The 16,296-nt window shown below is 45.6% G+C and overlaps 1 protein-coding gene across 1 annotated transcript in view; it reads left to right on the top strand.

Annotated features, from left to right (window-relative positions):
• The window catches only part of LOC126354390 (proton-coupled folate transporter), a 202,344-nt gene that overhangs the window by 114,252 nt on the left and 71,796 nt on the right, over window positions 1-16,296 (top strand). Inside the window, exon 4 of the mRNA XM_050003993.1 lies at window positions 5,249-5,437. Coding sequence (XP_049859950.1) covers window positions 5,249-5,437 — 189 coding nt within the window. The remainder of the gene's footprint in view (window positions 1-5,248; window positions 5,438-16,296) is intronic.

Here is a 16,296-nt window from a genome sequence, read left to right as displayed (position 1 = left end):
TTATCTCCCTGGTGTAGACGCTCTGTCTCTATGTACTCCTTCCACCTTTCAGCTTTCCGTACTTTGCTTGCGACTGGTTTCCCATCTGGGCTCTTGATATTCATACTGCTGCTTCTCTTTTTCTCAAAGTCCTCTTTAATTTTCCTGTATGACGTATCTATCTTTCTCCTAGTGAAGTATGCGTCTAAACTCTTAGATTTGTTCTCTAGCCATTCATTCTACTACTACTACTACTACTACTCCGTCCGAACAGGCCTTGGAGGGCCCAACGGTTCCGACCGGCAGCCGTGTCATCCACAACCCACAGGCGTCACTGGAAGCGGACATGGCGGGGCATGTGCTCAGCACACCGTTCTCCCGGCCGTATGTCAGTTTACGAGACCGGAGCCGCTACTTCTCAATCAAGTAGCTCCTCAGTTGCTTCACAAGGGCTGAGTGCATCCCGCTTGCCAACAATGCTCAAGATCCCTGTGTGAGCGATACATACGGTCACCCATCTAAGTGATAGTCCAGCCCGACAGCGCTTAACTTCGGTGATCCGACGGGAACCGGTGTTATTGCGTCAAGGCCGTTGGTTTCTAGCCATTCCTGCTTAGCCATTTTGCACTTCCAGCCAATCTTATTTTTTAAGCGTTTGTATTCCCATTCACTAGCTTCATTTGCTGTGTTTTTATATTTTTTTTCCTTTTATCGATTACATTTAATATCTCTTCTGTTGTCCAAGGTTTTCCACTAGGCCTTGTCTTTTTACCTATTTGATCATCTGCTGCCTTCATTATTTTATGTCGCACGGTGAGGACGCACGGTTAGAGGCACCATATCACTGACTGCGCGGCCCCTCCCGCCGGAGGTTCGAGTCCTCCCTCGGGCATGGGTGTGAGTGTTGTTCTCAGCGTAAGTTCGCGTTTAAGTTAGTTTAAGTAGTATGTAAGTCTAGGCACCGGATAACCTCAGCAGTTCGGTCGCTTAGGAATTCACACACATTTGAACAACTGAACATTGTTTCAGCTCTGAAAGCTACCCATTCACGTTCTCCTGTCTTCCTTTCTCCTATTATAGTCAACCGTTGCCTAATGCTTCCCCTGAAAGTCTCAGCAACCTCTGATTCTTTCAAATTATCCAAGGTACCATTTCCTTAATTTCCTACCTTTTTCCAATTTCTTCGTTTTTAATATACAGTGCATAACCAATAAATTGTGGCCAGAACCTTCCACTTTCTCCAGATGTCTTCCATGTATAAAACCTTCTTTTATGATTCATAAACCAAGTGATTAAACTTCCATTTCATTCGCAGCTGATCTCCATGATCAACATCAATAGGAAATAAGATCCCCCAAAAGCGTAAAATTTACTCTTGTATTCTCTGTGGCATGGAACGAAACAGCCTCCGAAAGTTAACAAGAAATTTAATCTATGCCTGAAACAGTTGTCAGTTAACGAAAATTGTCGGATTGAGCTTTGCAGGAAAGTATACATCTTCCCACCACGTCCCAAACAAGTCAGGGAACCAATCAGGTCAGCCATGGATGTGCACATTCCTCAAGGCGTTTGTGGTGTGATCTGCAGCGTGGGGTGTTGAATTATTCTGTTGCGATACACGTGAAGGATACGCCAACAGTGTTAATCATTACTGACACATGTGGGCGAACATTCAGACTCCCTTCAACAATTACCAAATTGCCCCTGTTGTCATGTATAATAGTTCTCCACTTCATGACTGTCCGTCCCCTGTAGCTGAGACAGACTATCAATCCTCAGGGCCCGGGTTCGATTCCCGGCTGGGTCGGAGATTTCCTCCGCTCAGGGACTTGGTGTTGTGTTGTCCTAATCGTCATCATTTCATCCCCATCTACGCGCAAGTCGCCGAAGTGGCGTCAAATCGGAAGACTTGCACCAGGCGAGCGGTCTGCCCGACGGGAGGCCCTCGTCACACGACGTTGTTATATGCTTCATGACTCTCAGAGTTTGGGTGAGAACAACTGCTTCCTGTGATTTAAATCTACATCTATACTTTGCAAAGCACTGTAAAGTGCATGGAAGAGAGTAAGTCTCATTCTGCCAATTATCAGGATTCCTTCCCGTTTTATTCACGTATTGAGTGCGGGAAGTGTGATTGTGTAAATGCCTGTGTGCGTGCTGTAATTATTTCTGATATTCTCCTCACGATCCCTATGTGAGCGATACATATGGGGTTTTTAGTATATTCCTGGAGTCATCATTTTTTTTAATGTTCTTGAAACTGCGTAAGTAGACTTTCTCGGGATCGTTTACATCAGTTTTCAAGAGTCTACCAGTTCAGTTTCTTCAGAATCTCTCCCATGGGTCAAACAAAGCTGTGATCATCCGTGCTGCCCTTCTCTGTATACGTTCAGTATCTCCTGTTAGTCGCCGCTTGGTCTAGGGCGCCTTGCCACGGTTCGCGCGGCTCCCCCCGTCGAAGGTTCGAGTCCTCCCTCGGGTGTGGGTGTGTGTGTTGTCCTTAGTGTAAGTTAGTTTATTTAGATTAATTAGAGTGTAACCCTAGGGACTGATGACCTCAGCAGTTTGGTCCCATATATACTTATCACAAATTTCCAAAAATTTTTCTCCTGTTAGCCGCATTTGGTATTGGTCCTACACATTTGAGCAGTATTCTAGAATGCTTCACACGAGTGATTTGTAGGCATTCTCCTTTGCAAACTGATTGCATTTGCCCAGTATTTCACCTGTTCGTCTACATACACGTTTTTGTGGATCTAACCACTAAAAATTGAAGAAAGACTCATCGCCGTGCACCGCAGAATGCCATTCATTGTCACAGCTGTCACTGTTTCTACACCATAAACATCTCTGTCGTCTGTGGCATGGTGTCAGCGGCAAATAAAACATCACAACCTAGTTTCCAGTAATCTGTTACCGGCGGTTCATGGTGGCGCACTGCATCCAGCTTTAGCCCAGATTTTAGCTTTTGTTACCTGTCTGTTCGTCAGAGACAGTCGAACGGTCTTGTCAACTTTTCGTGGTGTTCTCTTTCTAAACGGATTCGTTGCTACTGTATCTGCCACACTGTTGTCCTGAGCCCATCTCGTCATCACCCATTATGCAGTCATTGCACTACAGCTGACTGCTTGTGTGATCTGTCGATGTGATGCTTCCAAGACCCTCATGGAAAAAAAATTCAATAAGCTGCATATGCACGTCCATTTGGCATGCTATGCTGCCATCTCCACTTGTTCCATGCTGTTAGACACATGCATGTGCTCACACCATTCTTCATCTGTAGGAATGGCTTTCTTCGGTACTGGAAATTTGAAATTTAGCTTGTGTAAGCATTGAATTGGAATCAATATGTCAGACTTCGTCCACCCCGATAGCTGAATGGTCAGCGTGACAGACTGCCGTCCTAATGGTCCCAGATTCGATTCCCGGCTGGGTCAGGGATTTTCACCGCTCAGGAACGGGATGTTGTGTTGTCTTCATTATCATTTCATCCCCATGCAGCGTGCAGGTCGCCCAATGTGGGGTCGAATGTAATAAGACCTGCACCAAGGCGGAAGACTTGCCCCATAAGGTGCTCCCGACAAACGCTCATTTCCATTGCCATGTCAGACTTCCATGTTGGCTGTAGTTTGACTAGTAGAATCAAGCTTCATTATTAATTACACTACTGGCCATTAAAATTGCTACACCACGAAAGAAATGCAGATGATAACTGGGTATTCATTGGACAAATATTTTAGACTAGAACTGACATGTGATTACATTTTCACGCAATTTGGGTGCATAGATCCTGAGAAATCAGTTCCCACAACAACCACCTATGTCCGTAATAACGGTCTTGATACGCCTGGGCATTGAGTCAGACAGAGCTTGGATGGCGTGTACAGATACAGCTGCCCATGCAGCTTCAACACGATAGCACAGTTCATCAAGAGTACTGACTGGCGTATTGTGATGAGCCAGTTGCTCGGCCACCATTGACCAGACGTTTTCAGCTGCCCATGCAGCTTCAACACGATAGCACAGTTCATCAAGAGTACTGACTGGCGTATTGTGATGAGCCAGTTGGTCGGCCACCATTGACCAGACGTTTTCAGTTGGTGAGAGTTCTGGAGAATATGCTGGCCAGGGCAGCAGTCGAACGTTTTCTGTATTCAGAAAGGCCTATGCGAGACCTGCAACACGCAGTCGTGCGTTATCCTGCTGAACTGTAGGGTTTCGCAGGGGTTGAATGAAGGGTAGAGCCACGGGTCGTAACACTTCTTAAATGTAACGTCCACTGTTCAAAGTGCCGTCAATGCGAACAAGAGGTGTCCGCGACGTGTACCCAATGGCACCCCATATCATCACGCCGGGTGATACGCCAGTATGGTGATGACGAATACACGCTTCCAATGTGCGTTCACCACGATGTCGCCAAACACGGATGCGACCATCGTGGTGCTGTAAACAGAACTTGGATTCATCCGAAAAAATGACGTTTTGCCATTCGTGCACCCAGGTTCGTCGTTGAGTACGCCGTCGCAGGTGCTCCTGTCTGTGATGCAGCGTCAAGGGTAACCGCAGCCGTGGTCTCCGAGCTGATAGTCCATGCTGCTGCAAACGCCCTCGAACTGTTCGTGCAGATGGTTGTTGTCTTACAAACGTCCCCATCTGTTGACTCACTGATCGAGACGTGACTGCACGATCCGTTACAGCTATGCGGATAAGATGCGTGTCATCTCGACTGCTAGTGATACGAGGCCGTTGGGATCCAGCACGGCGTTCCGTATTACCCTCCTGAACCCACCGATTCCATATTCTGCCAACAGTCATTGGATCACAACCAACGCGAGCAGCAATGTCGCGTTACGATAAACCGGAATCGCGATAGGCTACAATCCGACCTTTATCAAAATCGGAAACGTGATGGTACGCATTTCTCCTCCTTACACGAGGCATCACAACGATGTTTCACCAGGCAACGCCGGTCGACTGCTGTTTGTGTATGAGAAATCAGTTGGAAACTTTACTCATGTCAGCACATTGTAGGTGTCGCCACCGTCGCCAACCTTGTGTGAATGCTCTGAAAAGCTAATCGTTTGCATATTACAGCATCTTCTTTCTATCGGTTAAATTTCGCGTCTGTCGCACGTCATCTTCATGGTGTAGCAATTTTAATGGCCAGTAGTCTAGTTTCCGTTTTTTAGCTTGGCTGCCTAATGTGAAACTTTCGTGAAACGCAGCTACTGAGGAGACTAATGGAGCATCGACGTTACGTCTGTTGCAGCGGACTGGCCGCTGTCGACGGTGCTGTGGTCGGCGGCGCTGCCGAGTGCGTTGACGGGCGCCGACGTGGCCATCTTCGCCAACTGCTTCAGCTACCTGGTTGACGTCACCACCAGGGAGCAGCGCACCCTGCGCGTCGCCGTCCTCGACGTGGTCTACCTCAGCACCATGCCAACCGGCATTGCTTTAGGTCAGGGGGCTGGCCAATTATGAAAGGATTGTGTCACCTTTCGACTCGACTCTAGAAAGGTGGTGGTGGTGGTGGTTAGTGTTTAACGTCCCGTCGACAACGAGGTCATTAGAGACGGAGCGCAAGCTCGGGTTAGGGAAGGATTGGGAAGGAAATTGGCCGTGCCCTTTCAAAGGAACCATCCCGGCATTTGCCTGAAGCGATTTAGGGAAATCACACTCTAGAAAGCTTTAATGCCAAACAGATTGGCCAAACACCGGTTAGCTACAGAGTCACAAGAGTAGTGGTACCTTGACAGGGTGGGTCTGACTCTGAAACGTGCTGGACGTGGTCAGTTGTAGCACAGGTCAGGCAGCTGACCAACAGAGATGTCGTTGTGTCACCGTTGGCGTAGGAAGCCTCTCTACTTAACAGACTGGCTGTACATTGTGGGCTACAGAGTCACCAGAATAACGATAGGTAGATGAGGTGCAAGTACTGAGACGTGTGAACGTGAGAAACCTCGGCACTGTGCACAAAGGGGGCATTATAGGTTAGGTTAGGCAGTTAAGACAGAGATGTATTTCCTTTGCCGTCGAACTACGTAATCACCAGACTAAGAGTACCTGGAGAAGGTGACTCCCACAAGTGCTGAACATGGTCAACCTCAGCACTATGCCTATTGGGTGTCTCGAGGTCAGGTGGCAGATGAAGTGCGGTAGAATTGTGTCGGCATGGAAGACTGCTGTAGCGTGCATTTCTAAACAGATTGCCATTCTATAGAGCTACAGAATCACTGTGTTGCAACCACCTATGTAACAGTATCAAGACGAAGCGGACATGTAATGAATCGTGCTGATAGGTTTATTCAGGTGGACAGCTATATTTTATTCATTGCTTTCACCAGCTGGTGAAGTAATAGCGATACAGATTCACATAGCGAACACAGCGATCGCAGTGTCAAATGGAAGTTTAGTACGTTTAAGATCCAGGGTTTAGGATATCAGAGAAATGCACTGATTTTTTAATCGGCATCCCCTACTCGTATGCGGACACTTCAAGCCATGATACGAGGCACTTTCTCTTGCTGAAAGGTCCTGCCCTCCTCAGGAACGACGATCATCTCGTACAGACAGATGGGGTCTGTGAGGATGGACTAGTTACCATGTAGCTAAGCAGTACCTTTCAGAAAGGTCAATAGACCTCGTGAAGCCCTCGACACCATTTCCCAGGCTGTAACTCTGTATCAATTGTTTCTTGTTCTTCCAGAAGTTGTTTTAGAGTGTTGGTCCTCCAGCGTTTCTCACCGGAGAACAGGGACCATCAGTCCCACGAAACAGAAAGCTTCACTTGTACGAAAAAGCAGTTCTTCACTGTTCACCGCAGATCAGTTCCTGTCCTGTTTAGCAAAGAGCTGTCTGGTTTAATGATATGGAAACTGAAACTAGTACACTCTCTCTGCCAAAGAGATTGCACAGAAACTGACGGTGAAGAATTAATAGCAACCAGAGGGCAAAGAAGGGCAGGCAAAAACGATACCTTCAATAAATTTCAGGCAGAGGCTGGCGAATGATCTATCAAAAAATTCTACGCAATTCTGTTCATATGCGAAGTCAGTGAATGGAACTAAACTTTCCATTCAGTTTTTGAGTAGCTAATGTGATTCAAAAAAACGATGAAAGAATAGTGGATCCTCAGTGTATACAAAGACAAGTAGCATGGGTTTTACTTACGGGTGAGTGACGCAATTGTATTGTAGAAAGTTCTTGTTACAAAATTTCATAAACTTGCTTTAGACAAGAAATCTGAAGATAATATTGTTTTCTTACTGCTTGTAAGACACAGTTAGTAAGCATTTACTGTATATTGCATTCTTGAATGAGCTACACAAAAACGTTAACATATCACATCATGGAAAGCCCTTCCTGTTAATCACTGGAAAGCCCTTCCTGTTAATCACTTGCCGAATGAATATTGAGAAAGAGATTTCTGAAAAAAGGGAAAACCTATGCAAGTAGCGTGGATGGTGGACAACGTATTTTGAGCAGATTATATCCACTTCTAACTCCAGTTCGTCCTTTGCTTGATAACATTCACATTTTTAAGCAGTTTGCGCTAATTTTAATAATTATCTTGTACGTTAGAAATGGTAAGCTTATAGGTATGCAGTATGTATGTTCTGCCGCAGTCTCTTATTTTCAAGTTTATCAACAATTCAGTGATATTAGAGCGTAGGATTTTGCGGCCAGAGTCAATTTCAACGCAGCCCTTCTTGGTGTGTAACCACGAGGTACACTATCTGATCAAAAGCATCCTATTTATCGTATATAATGCAGAATTGATCATTAGATGGCACAAGAGGCTGACTAGCCAGGCCGGCCGGAGTGGCCGAGCGGTTCTAGGCGCTACAGTCTGAAACCGCGCGACCGCTACGGTCGCAGGTTCGAATCCTGCCTCGGGCATTGATGTGTGTGATGTCCTAAGGTTAGTTAGGTTTAAGTAGTTCTAAGTTCTAGGACACTGATGACCTCAGAAGTTAAGTTCCATAGTGCTCAGAGCTATTTTTTGACTAGCCCGTATAAAATTAGGCGGGGAGTATTGTGTTGTCAGAGGAAAAGCAATAACAGCAGAATGGGTCAGCCAACAGAGCTCAGTGACTTCTAACGTGGACTAGTCATTAGATGTCACCGAAGTAACAAATCCATCAGCGACATTTCAGCCTTTCTAAGACTGCCCGAGTCGACTGTTGGTGATGTGATTCTGAAGGAGAAACGCGAAGAAATAACCACAGCTAAAGCAAGGTCAAACAGACCTTACGTACTGACAGACAGAGACCATCGAGTGTTGCGGAGGGTAATTGTGAAAAACCGCATGAAATCAGTGGAAGGAATCACTTGTAAGTTCCGAAATGCTATCAGCAGTCTAGCTACCACAATGATTCTGCGCATGGTGCTAAAAAGAATGGGGTGCAATGGTCGAGCAGATTTTCATAAGTCACACGTTACTGTAGCGACCGTTGCAGTGGTCAAAGAGCGACGCCGCTGGCTAGCGGACGACTGGAAAAGAGTGATTTGGGGTGATTAATTATGCTGCGCTGAGGTAACAAAACTCACGGGATACCTCCTACTATCGTGTCGGATCTCCTTTTGCCCGGTGTACAGCAACTCGACGAGGCGTGGACTCAACAAACCGTTGCAAGTCTCCTTCAGCAATATTGAGCCATGCTGTCTCTATACCCGTCCATATCCGCGGAAGTGTGGCCGGTGCAGGATTTTTTGCACTACCTGACCTCTCAATTATGTCTTATAAATGTTTGATGGCATTCATTTCGGACGATATGGGTGGCCAAATCATTCGCTCGAAATGTTCACAATGTTCTTCAAATCAATCGCGAACAATTGCGGCCCAAGGACATGGCGCATTCTCATCCATAAAAATGTCATCGTTGTTTGGGAACATGAAGACCATGAATGGCCTTAAATGGTCTCCAAATAGCTGGATATAACCATTTCCTGACAATGATCCTATCGGATTCCATGTAAACACCGCCCACATTCTTACAGCGTCACCACCAGCTTGTACAGTGCCTTGTTGACAACTTGGGTCCATGGCTTCGTGGGGTCTGCGCCACACTCGATTCCTACCATCAGCTCTTACCAACTGAAACCGGCACTCATCTGACCAGGCCATGGTTTTACAGTCGTCGGGCGTCCAATTGGTACGATCACGAGCCCCGAAGAGGCCCTACAGGCGATGTCATACTGTTGGCAAAGTCACTCGTGTCTGTCGCCTGCTGCCATAGCCCTTCAACGTCAGGTTTCAGCACTCTGTCCGAACGGATACGTTCCTCGCGCGTCCCACATTGATTTCTCCGGTTGTTTCACTCAGTACTGCTGTCCGTGTTTTTCGTGGCGAGGGTGTGATCTCCTTGTTGCTCTTACGAAAACGCTGATTGCGAAGGATACGAACAGCATTTAGAGCAATGTGTACTGCTAACAGCAGAGGAACAGTTGTGATAATTATATTACCGTGGCAAGGCACCGTGACATTAAGCAGCATCTGTGAAACAATTTTTTGTGGGCGGTAACGGTCATGAAATTGATTGGCCAGCCCGGAGTCCCGAACTGACCCCAGTGGAACACCTTTGGAATGAGTTACAACATCGACTTCGCTCCAGCCCCAGCCTCTAACATCACTTTCCTCTTCTGGTTTCGGCTCTTCAGGAAGTATGTGTAGTGACTCCTCCACAGACAGATATCTCACTGTAAGTGTCCCTGGTAAGGGTCAAGCCTTCATAAAGACGAAAGGTTGACACACCCCATATTAGTGTCCATTAGTAGGTATCCAGATACTTTTGATCAGTTAGAAAATGTAATAAAATTACCAATTTAACGACACGTCACACACCCGGCAGGACTTTTGTTGAAATAGAACTACGTTACTGTCATCTCCTGTCAGATTAAACTGTAGTCTGCACAGATACGTGAACTCGGAACATTGCCTTTTGGTGGAAACATTCTGTCTGACTGAGCTATACAGGCAAAACTCATGGACCGCCCTCGCAGGCTTACTCCTGCTAACATATTTTCTCCCACTTTTCAGACGTCGCAGACCGCCACTCCTGGAAGAAAACTACTGCATTGTTCCATTTTTTGGTTCATTGTCTTCCTCCGCAGACGTCAAACAAATAATTTTCGCTGTTCCTTTCGTATAATTTTTCCTCTAGCTGTAATCATTTCTATTGAAGTGTGCCACGTGTTTCACCCTAAGTTTGAAAATGATGGTTAGAGAATTTTATTTAGGTACCTGGCACTTGCTAGCTGCGAAACGTTCGTGTAAACAAAATTGGAAAAGTCACAGTTCATTGGCTCACATTCACATTATATAGGAGGTGATCTAATTATCCTTGGTACTTTTCCACTCTGCGATGCCAGATATCGCGTTAGTACTACATCCTTAAAGTCTATGCAGATGTACGAATTTATATCTCGTACAAAATAGATACGTGTTTCATAGTTTTACTGACCTTCAAAGTAGTCACCGGCATTGTGTATAAACCATTGAAAGCTATGTGGAAGTCGCAGGATACTCTTAGCAATGCCAGTTGTGTTGACAGTTCGAAAAAAATGTTGAAATGTGTGTGAAATCTTATGGGACTTAACTGCTAAAGTCACCAGTCCCTAAGCTTACACACTACTTAACCTAAATTATCCCAATGACAAATACAGACACCCATGCCCGAGGGAGGACTCGAACCTCCGCCGGGACCAACCGCACAGTCCATGAATGCCGCGCCTAAGACCGCTCGACTAATCCCGCGCTGACAGTTCCAGCGGCGCAGTCTATTGCCCGACGATGTTGTAGCAGTTCGGAAGCGAATGCCGTGCAGTGTTTCCTTCAGTTTAGAAATCGAGTTAAGTCAGGGGAGTGCAGTAGGTAGTATAGCTCTTAGCAGCCCCATCAGTCAAACAAATCAGTAACAGCTTGCACTTTACGTTCTTGATAATTGCCCTGCAAAATGGTGGTCAGGTCCTGCAGAAAGTGTCATCGCTTCTGTCTCTATGCTGTTCATTTTTGGAACACAACCTACGACCAGCTTAGAGACAGAAGTGATAACGCTTTCTGCAGGACCTGACCATCATTTTGCAGGGCAATGCTCAAGAACGTACAGTGCAAGCTGTTACTGATTTGTTTGACTGATGGGGCTGCTCAGTGCTGTACCACCTATTGCACTCCCCTGACTTTTAAGCCCTCGTAAGTTCAACTCGATTTCTAAACTGAAGGAAACACTTCACGGCATTCGCTCCAGAACTGCTTCAAATTCGTCGGGCAATAGACCGCGCCGCTCGAACTGTTAACACAACTGGCACTTCTAAGAGTATCCTACGACTTCCACATCGCTGGCAACGGGCTATACACAACGATAGTGACTACTTTGAAGGTCAGAAAACTTTGAAACACGTATCTATTTTGTAAGAGCTGTAAATAAATAGTTGTCACCATTAAAGTTCCAACCCTCGTATATTTTCTCCGTAGTGTACACTAGAGCACGAAATTCGTTAAAAGAAGGTGACATTCTTCCTCTTGTACTATACTTATTTTCTTGCTTCACGACTAATTTCAAGCCTTCATTTTTAGGTTTTTTGTGTATAAACGCAAGACAAATTGTACAAATTGTAAATAGCCTTTCGCTCCCAGTATTTTACCCCTGCCATCTTCAGAATTTGAAAGAGAGTATTCCAGTCAACATTGTCTGTCAGAGACAGCAAAGGACTTGGAAGAGCAGTTGAACGGAAGGGACAGTGTCTTGAAAGGAGGATATGAGATGAACATCAACAAAAGCAAAACGAGGATAATGGAATGTAGTCGAATTAAGTCTCGTGATGCAGACGGAATTAGATTAGGAAATGAGACACTTAAAGTAGTAAAGGAGTTTTGCTATTTGGGGAGCAAAATATAACTGATGATGGTCGAAGTAGAGAGGATATAGAATGTATACTGGCAATGGCAAGGAAAGCGTTTCTGAAGAAGAGAAATTTGTTAACATCGAGTATAGATTTGAATGTCAGGAAGTCGTTTCTGAAAGCATTTGTATGGAGTGTAGCCATGTATGGAAGTGAAACGTGGACGATAAATAGTTTGGACAAGAAGAGAATATAAGCTTTCGAAATGTGGTGCTACAGAAGAATGCTGAAGATTAGATGGGTAGATCACATAACTAATGAGGAGGTATTGAACAGAATTGGGGAGAAGAGGAGTTTGTGGCAGAACGTGACTAGAAGAAGGGATCGGTTGGTAGGACATGTTCTGAGGCATCAAGGGATCACCAATTTAGTACTGGAGGGCAGCGTGGAGGGTAAAAATCGTAGAGGGAGACCAAGATATGAATACGCTAAGCAGATTCAGAAGGATGTAGGCTGCAGTAGGAACTGGGAGATGAAGAAGCTTGAACAGGATATAGTAGCATGGAGAACTGCATCAAACCAGTCTCAGAACTGAAGACCACAACAACAACATAAACGCAAGCACACTACGCTACCTCAACGAATAGGGACGCTGCCATTTTAATGAATATGGCATATTTTTCTATTACAGGTAGTTGCAAGGGGGGGGGGGGGGTTGGAGGGAAAAGGGCGAGGGATAAAAATATGGAAACGTGATTATGGAGGTGGATAGCGGTCACGCACCCTTCTCTACAAAATAGACCACAAATGCTCAATAAAACTGAGAGCTGGTGAATATGGTGGCCCGAAGAGATGCTACAATTCAGTCTTCTGCTCACAGAACTAATCCTGGATGATGCGAGCTGTGTGAACAGTTCGTCTTGGAAGCAGAATTAAAAAAAAAAAAGGTTCAATTGGCTCTGAGCACTATGGGACTTAACTTCTAATGTGATCAGTCCCCTTGAACTTAAATGTAACTAACCTAAGGACATCACACACATCCATGCCCGGGGCAGGGTTCGAACCTGCGACCGTAGCGGTCGCGCGGTTCCAGACTGTAGCCATTAGAACCGTTCGGCCACTTCGGCCGGCCATAGAATCACCATTAACGAACATAGATTGTACCTTGCGATGGACCTGACCAGCCAAAATGGTCACAAAACCCTTGGCAGTGATGCTATTTTGCAGAGTAGCCATGGACGGGAAGCCCTCGTCACACGCCATTATTATTATTATTATTATTATTATTATTATTATTATTATTATTATTATCGAACCCCCGCCATGTTTCACCCCTGGGACGTAAACTCAGAGTGGAAACAGTGTGAAACAGGACTTATCCGACCAATTGACTTTCTTCCATTGCTCCATAGTCCAGGTTTGATGCCTTCTGCAGCACGTTTTCCTGTTATGGACATTAGCATCTCTGGTGAGTGGTTTTAGTCTCCAGTTCGCTATACAATTCTGAGCTTATGGAACTCTCTTCTTGTTGTTTACATTCTGACAGGTTTCTCGAGTGCGACATTCAGTTCTGCAGTGACTTTAACAGTTGTCGTTCTCTTCTTTTTCGTTTCAATCCTGTTCAGTGACCGTCTGTCACAATCATTTGACACACACTTTGTCTGCGTCGTGACTTAGCGTATGTTTCTCCGCTTTCCCTATTTGTATTATAAATTTCTATATGGTGCGTCTTGAAACGCCAAACACTTCGGCTACCTTGCTTCCGGAAGCAACCACCATACGAGCAGCAATACGCCCAGGTTCGAATTCCCTCAGGTCTTATATAACGCACTGACAACTACACAGAACACTGTTCTGACCCGATTAACACTTGCAGCACGTTGGGGAAACTGCACAGGTGCGTTCGTGGCCTAATTCAACAGCGCAACCTTTAGGTAGCATCTGAATTTATGTTTAAGAGTGCAGTTCTCTCGGTGTTCCCATATTTGTGTACACTACCTTTACGTTCATTTAACTAGGTTTCTACTTGAGGAGGTAACGTAGTGTGTTCTCTGTTATACAGAGAATCAGTTGAAATGGCCTAAAAGGCAGGAAATAGTTGTGCACCACTAAAATAAATACAGCAGAAGTGAAAAATGCTGCCTACCGTCTATGCAGCTAGCTGGGCTTTCCCTGGGCAAAGTCGACGAGCAGCGTGTGTCTGGTTGCCTCCACTGGTTCGTTGTGCCAAACAAAACACAGAAAGCAGTTACCTACCAAATGCGATAAAAATGGATCAGATGGCTCTGAGCACTATGAGACTTAACATCTGAGGTCATCAGTCCCCTAGACTTAGAACTACTTAAACCTAACTAACCTAAGGACATCACACACATCCATGCCCGAGGCAGGATTCGAACCTGCGACCGTCGTGGTCGCGGGGTTCCGGACTGAAGCGCCTAGAATCGCTCGGCCACACGGGCCGGCCCAAATGCGATAAATATAGTTTTCACACGTTCATGCGTTCTAAAAAATTATCCACGACTCCTAAATTTAGCATGCTTAATGAAATACAATGATTTAATGAAATACAATTATTGATTCCACTCATAGGGGAAATTCTCCATATGTGTGGCTCGTGGATACAGTATTACACGCGCAAACAAAGTTGCCACTCGGCGCAGAGGCTGATGGGAAAGACTGTAAAGGGGAAATGCCTTTACGGCCTTCCCGTCGGCCCCGCGCCAAGTGTCAACTTTGTTTGCGCGTGTAATACGCTCACAGTGCCTGAGAGCTTGAAAATTACATTCAGATGGAGAAAAATGCCATGCGTAAGTAATACAAACATCAAAAGAAACTTTGCATCAACTCAAGAACAGTCTTGCATCATCTGAAGAGAAGTTTGCATTACATTTGTATGGCATAATCACATTCTTTCTCGACTTGTGTTGACATGGTACGAAACACCTACGCCTTTGAGCTGTGTTACCTTGTAAATAACCACGTTATCGCAAGTATACTCGTTTAACTGATTGTTGGTTAGAGAGTTACATGTGTTCTTTTGTTCAGAAAACAGTCCAGGGCTTTAGTGAACAAGGTCTGGGCGTTCTGCGGTCCAAGAAGACATTTGATAGACCACGGATTGTTGTTTCATGTCAACAAGAGAAGTTGCATGGCGAATAGCTGCGAGCTTGAATGATGTGGTACGACTGCGTTCGGACCGGTGTCTGAACTTCTAACCCACTGAAACCTTGACTAGACTGCCGCTATGAATACAAATGACGTTCTGAGAGTCAGCGGGAAGCGTGTGTCCAGCCAAACTGTGCGAAACAGACTCAGAACTCTTCTCTGTATTCTGAACTGCCAGGGGAGAACCGATCCTTATGGCGAGACAAGAAACTGAACCACAGAGATGCACACAAAATTATCAAGAACGGACTATGGAAACTTGGCGCAAAGTTCTCTTCACAGATGAATGCATCCTATGTCTGATATCAGATGACCAAAGTCATCGTGTGTTGAGGGAACCTGATTATGCTGAGCGGTAGAGACACCATTTCTGTCGAGTGCAGCAATATGGCGATTCCGTGATGATGTAGCATCGTGTTGGAGGCGACCGACGTCTTTGTTGTCCATTCACGGCAAACTCAGTGTTCTACAATCCGGGGATAACATCCTCCGATCAGTAGTTGAACACTAGTCAATGTTAATAAAGGTGCCTAGACGCATCCACATTTAGAACACGACACGCCCATTGACTGTGGGTGTGCGCTTGTACATGTTGTGGCAACGTTCATGGTATGATATTAAAAACACACCATCAAGCAGTAACTATAATTTATTTATTGCCTCTTTCGTCAATTAATAGTTAAAGATATGCCATTTACTAATTTGTAAGTCATTGTCCATAGCGTGGATTACTTCTTGAATATGGCTTCTGTCAAATGATGCCCCTCTGCACAACACATTCACCTAGGCGGCATTGGAAGCTTTCCATAACTCGGCGTAACGTATTCCCTGGGACACGACGGCAGTTCTCGTGTCACAATGTGGCGTGGAGTTGCTTCCTTTGGGATTATTGGCCCTTACTTTTTCGACGTTCGCCCCCCCCCCCCCCTAGCTGAGTGGTGAGCGCCACAGAATGTCAATCCTAAGGGCCCGTGTTCGATTCCCAGTTGGGTCGGAGATTTTCTCTGCTCAGGGACTGGGAGTTGTGTTGTCCTAATCATCATTTCATCCCTACAGACGCGCAAGTCGCCGAAGTGGCGTCAAATCGAAAGACTTGGTCCCGGCGAACGGTCTACCCCATTGGAGGCCCTTGTCACACGACATTTACACTTTACTTGTTTGAGGATGACAGCGATGTAGCTGTAACTGTAACCAGTGAGCGCTGCCTAAAGATGCTGCAAGACTTCGTTCTTCCTCAATTAGGTATGGTCGATGTGGGTGTGGAACAATTATGGTTTCAACAAGATGGAGCGACCTCGCATACAGCCA

This window comes from Schistocerca gregaria, chromosome 3, assembly GCF_023897955.1.
Source record: "Schistocerca gregaria isolate iqSchGreg1 chromosome 3, iqSchGreg1.2, whole genome shotgun sequence".
In the NCBI taxonomy this organism is placed as follows: Eukaryota; Metazoa; Arthropoda; class Insecta; order Orthoptera; family Acrididae; genus Schistocerca; species Schistocerca gregaria.
The sequence above is the reverse complement of the archived record's forward strand: the minus strand, read 5'-3'. Positions and strand labels throughout refer to the sequence as shown.